The following is a 5,029-nucleotide window of genomic DNA, read 5'->3' as shown; positions in this document are numbered from 1 at the left end:
GTGGGAAGAGATAGCATGGGGAGAAATGACAGATACAGGTGAGGGGACGGAAGGCAGCAAAGCACACTGCCATGTGTGTACCTATGCAACAATCTTGCATGTTCATCACATGTACCCCAAAACCTAAAATGCAATAAAAAAAAAAAAAAGAAATCATAAATCAATTAAAAAGGTTAAACTGGCCAAGAACATAAACAATTCACACAAAAAAGAAAGACAATGACAATAAGCTTATGAAAATAATTACATGCCTGCCTATATGATAATATATATTTCAAAATCAAAATATTTCACTTAAAATGGGATGAAATTTTTCATCTATCACTGTTTTAAAATGACAAAAATCTATTACTGACTTGAGTAAAGCAGCCATCTGAACTACTGTTGACAAGGGTATAAAGTGTACAAAATTTCTAGTAATACATGTGAAAAATCTTTAATATTTTTACCTATCCTTAGACCCAACAATTTATTTCCAAGAATGTAAACTTAAAAAAGAAAAACATCATGGATGTGCACAAAGATTTTTACAGAGAAATATATGTATGAAAATAATTTTTACAACAACAAAAGAGATATAAACAACCTAAATGTTTAAAAATAGGGGCATTAAGTCACAGTGGTGCATTTATAATGGAATCTTATTCTTCCTTTTATTCATTAATGCACTCATTTTTTTCAAATATATTTACTGAGTTCCTACTAAGTTTCAGGCACTGGGAATAAAACAATGAATACAGACACTTTCTCTGCTTCAAGGAGCATCTAACAGAAACAAAAAAATAAGTAGCAAGCTCTTTATCCGGCTGGAACCGTGGAGGGCGTAGAAGAGAAGAAGGTTCCTGCTGTGCCGGAAACCCTTAAGAAAAAGCGGAGGAATTTCGCAGAGCTGAAGATCAAGCGCCTGAGAAAGAAGTTTGCCCAAAAGATGCTTCGAAAGGCAAGGAGGAAGCTTATCTATGAAAAAGCGAAGCATTATCACAAGGAATATAGGCAGATGTACAGAACTGAAATTCGAATGGCGAGGATGGCAAGGAAAGCTGGCAACTTCTATGTACCTGCAGAACCCAAACTGGCGTTTGTCATCAGGATCAGAGGTATCAATGGCGTGAGCCCAAAGGTCCGAAAGGTGTTGCAGCTTCTTCGCCTTCGTCAAATCTTCAATGGAACCTTTGTGAAGCTCAACAAGGCTTCAATTAACATGCTGAGGATTGTAGAGTCATATATTGCATGGGGGTACCCAAATCTGAAGTCAGTAAATAAACTAATCTACAAACGTGGTTATGGCAAAATCAAAAAGAAGCGAATTTCTTTGACAGATAATGCTCTGATTGCTCGATCTCTTGGAAAATATGGCATCATCTGCATGGAGGATTTGATTCATGAGATCTATACTGTTGGAAAACGCTTCAAAGAAGCAAATAACTTCCTGTGGCCCTTTAAATTATCTTCTCCACGGGGCGGAATGAAGAAAAAGACGACCCATTTTGTAGAAGGTGGAGATGCAGGCAACAGGGAGGATCAGATCAACAGGCTTATTAGAAGAATGAACTAAGATGTCTCCCATGATTATTTTTCTAAGCTGGTCAGTTAATAAACAGTACCTGCTCTCAATTGAAATGTATTGTTGTATTTGTGATTTCTTTTGTTAGCCTTTGTCTTCCCTTCACTATGGTGGCAAGTCCTGTGTGTGATAAAATTAAGCCAAATCAACAGCCCATTACATGCAAAATCAGGGTTTAGTTTGTGTGAAGGACATCTCTTGGGTTTTTAAAAGGCTTTTCTCAGATACTCAGGGCGCACAGGCTATGGGGTAGCCCTGCAAAAAAATGAAATGTTTTAAGAACGCTTTTCTCTACAAAAGATTTTAGCTTTTTGTCTTTGAACTGTGCTGAGTGATTCAAAATGGGTTTATTCTAAGCCTGTTTCACAAGTATTTGTACATGATTTGTAGGTAAGATAATATAACTTTGGTTTATGGAAAAAATTGAATTTAGTTCTAAAATTCATTTCTCAGGCCTTAGCTTGTTTATAAACTACTGTGTAAATGGGTTGTTTTCCTCTTGCATTCCATTTTTGTGTTCTTTTGCATCTTTTGCAATAATTAGTTACTAATAATTGTTTCATATTCTGGTTATTATGAAGGAAGAAATGAAATTTGTGCCCAGGGATGTAAATTATTTCTGAGCACATGGTGAAATTAATGAGCAAAACTTGAAAGGTTTTGGGTATTTTATAAATAACATTCCTCTATATGTCATGTATCATCTCAGACTAGTGAACAATGTATAGAGTGTAACACGAAGTACATACAATAAAAGTAAAAATGTTTTGTGGTCAAAAAAAAAAAAAAAGTAGCAAAAGCGTTATGGGATAGGAAAAAGCTGGGGGTGGGGAGTGGCAGCCTCTCTGTGCAGTAATCAAGGAAAACCTTACTAAGGAGCCCAAAAGATGGAGACCTGACAAGTAAGAAGAAACCAGTGATTCAGTGACCTTGGGAGAGAGGATTCCAGGCCACTAAAATAATTTTGTGAAGAGCATTTTAAACATGGTAAAACGTCTGTGGTAAATTAAGTGGAGAATAAGTAAATTTCAAAATCATATGTAATACAGTAATAATATCTATAAATACATACATTACACATATAATCAGAAGGATATATACCAAAATTTTAACAGTCTATTTTTCATGGTGAAAATGTGAGTGATTTTTTTCTTTTTACTTATCACTGATTCATAAGTTTTCTAAGATAAATACATATTACTTTATAATAAGAAAAAAACATTTTTATAAGATTAATTAAGAGTACTGCACTTAAAAATTATGGTTTTCAAACTTAGGTTTTCTGGAATTGAAGGTGCATGGGTATTGACACCATTGGGCACGTTGCACATCTTTCCTTAATATCAAATACAGTGGAATACTTGGGGTTGTGGGGAAGATTTAAATAAGTAGCAAGTAAGTAACTAAAATATCAATTTTACATTAAGGTAATAAGAAACATGTCATGAAATTTAAAGCAACATTTGCATGTATGTTCAAGAAAAAAAAGAGGGAACTTTAAAAAAAATTAGGACTCTTAGAGTTACTTTGGGCTAGACTTCTAGAAACTCACAGTATTTATTTACTATTGTCTTCCTGAGTGATTATCTTGAGAAAGGACAGAGATCCAGGTAACTGGTCATGTAAATTGCTAGGGAGCTGGCCGGGTGCGTGGCTCAGGCCTGTGATCCCAGCACTTTGGGAGGCTGAGGCGGGCAAATCACCTGAGGTCAGGAATTCAAGACCAGTCTGGCCAACGTCATGAAAACCCTCTCCAGTGAAAAAAAAAAACACACACAAAAATCAACCGGGAGTGGTGGCAGGTGCCTGTAATCCCAGTTACTTGGGAGGCTGAGGCAGGGAGAATTGCTTGAACAGGAGAGGTGGAGGTTGTAGTGAGCCAAGACTCTGCCACTGCACTCAGGTCTGGGTGACAGAGCGAGACTCCGTCTTAAAAAAAGAAAAAAAAAATTCTGGGGAGCTCACACTAAGATTGACACACTGCTTTATTTAGATGACTTCTTCTAGAAAACTGAAGACACTATTTATTGCACACATACTATATTGCCAAGGCAACTTGCTAAGTAGTGGACATTAGTAGGCAATATAGACAGGGTTTCTATGTCAAAAAACTTATATTCTAGTTTTTATCATCAGAGACTAAGTTTATTAATTTGTTTTTTTTTTTTGTTTTGTTTTGTTTTGTTTTGTTTTTGAGATAGGGTCTTGCTCTGTTACCCAGGCTGGAGTACAGTGGCACAGTCTTGGCACACTGCAACCTCCATCTCCTGGGTTCAAGCTTTTCTCCTGTCTCAGCCTCCCGAGTAGCTGGGATTACAGGTGAATACCGCCATGCCCAGCTAATTTTTGCATTGTTTGGTAGAGATAGGATTTTGCAATTTTGGCTAGGCTGGTCTCCAACTCCTGACCTCAGGTGATCTGTCCACCTCAGCCTCCCAAAGTGCTGGGGTTACAGGTGTGAGCCACTGCAGCTGATCCAATAATTTTCTTAATATTCATTCAACAAATATATATGGAGTGCTTACTATGTTAGACAATGTTCTAGGTATATAATGGGGATAGGTATATATATATATATATGTATGTATATGTAGTGGGGATATAATCGTTAACAAATACTCATATATTTACCAAAATTTAGACAAGTTCGAAAAAACAAACAAACAAAAACAAAGATAACTATGTCAGGCACGTGGCTCATGCCTATAATTCCAGTACTTTGGGAGGCCGAGACAGTATGATTGGTTGAGCCCAGAGGTTGGAGATCAGCCTGAGTAGCACAATTAGTCCTCTTCTCAACAAAAATAAAAATAAAAACAAATTAGCTGAGTGTGGTGGTGCATGCCTGCAGTCCCACCTACTCAGGAGGCTGAGGTGGGAGGACTGCATGAGCACAGAAAGTCGAGGCTAAAGTGAGCCCTTTGCATCACTGCACTCCAGTCTGGTTAACAGAGTGAGACTCTGTCACAAAAAGAAACAAAGTAAGACAACTAACAGAATTATTATTTACTCGAATTTTTTAAATGGAACTGTTCACAAAAGTGCAGTATACAAGCAAATTATTTCCATATTTATTTACATAAATTAAACCTTAGTGACATATTAGTGGAAATATTTTCCATCTTGCTGATTTCCAAAATAATAGTGCTGACCAGTCATATAAGAGGATAATAATATTCTTTTCCACAAAAGAGGCATTGGAAGAATATGCAAGTTGAAATGTTAAAACAAAAATCAACTACTGTATGTTTTCCTCATTGTAATTCCTGGGTAGCCTCATCCTCTGAGGGCTGCCAGAGAAGACAACACATAAAGCGAAGTGACTTACAGAACGCTGGAAATCCTAGACGGTGATTGACTGGAGACGTCATGTTGTATAATTTATCCGAGTGGCAAGCAGCTTGAGCAAGCTCTAATGTAATTTTGAGCTTAATTATTTGGAAAAAAAGGTAAATGGCACATGAA

The 5,029-nt window shown here is 36.7% G+C and overlaps 1 protein-coding gene across 1 annotated transcript; it reads left to right on the top strand.

Annotated features, from left to right (window-relative positions):
• The first annotated feature begins 820 nt into the window (after nt 1-820).
• LOC101039098 (large ribosomal subunit protein uL30) lies at nt 821-1,805 on the top strand. The gene has a single exon (XM_039470325.2). It carries the CDS (start codon nt 929-931, stop codon nt 1,553-1,555), a length of 627 nt encoding a protein of 208 aa, XP_039326259.1. The 5' UTR covers nt 821-928; the 3' UTR covers nt 1,556-1,805.
• The last annotated feature ends 3,224 nt before the right edge of the window (nt 1,806-5,029 follow it).

Source organism: Saimiri boliviensis, chromosome 1 (assembly GCF_048565385.1).
Source record: "Saimiri boliviensis isolate mSaiBol1 chromosome 1, mSaiBol1.pri, whole genome shotgun sequence".
In the NCBI taxonomy this organism is placed as follows: Eukaryota; Metazoa; Chordata; class Mammalia; order Primates; family Cebidae; genus Saimiri; species Saimiri boliviensis.
Note: the sequence above shows the minus strand (reverse complement) of the source record. Positions and strands in the feature narration are given on the sequence as shown.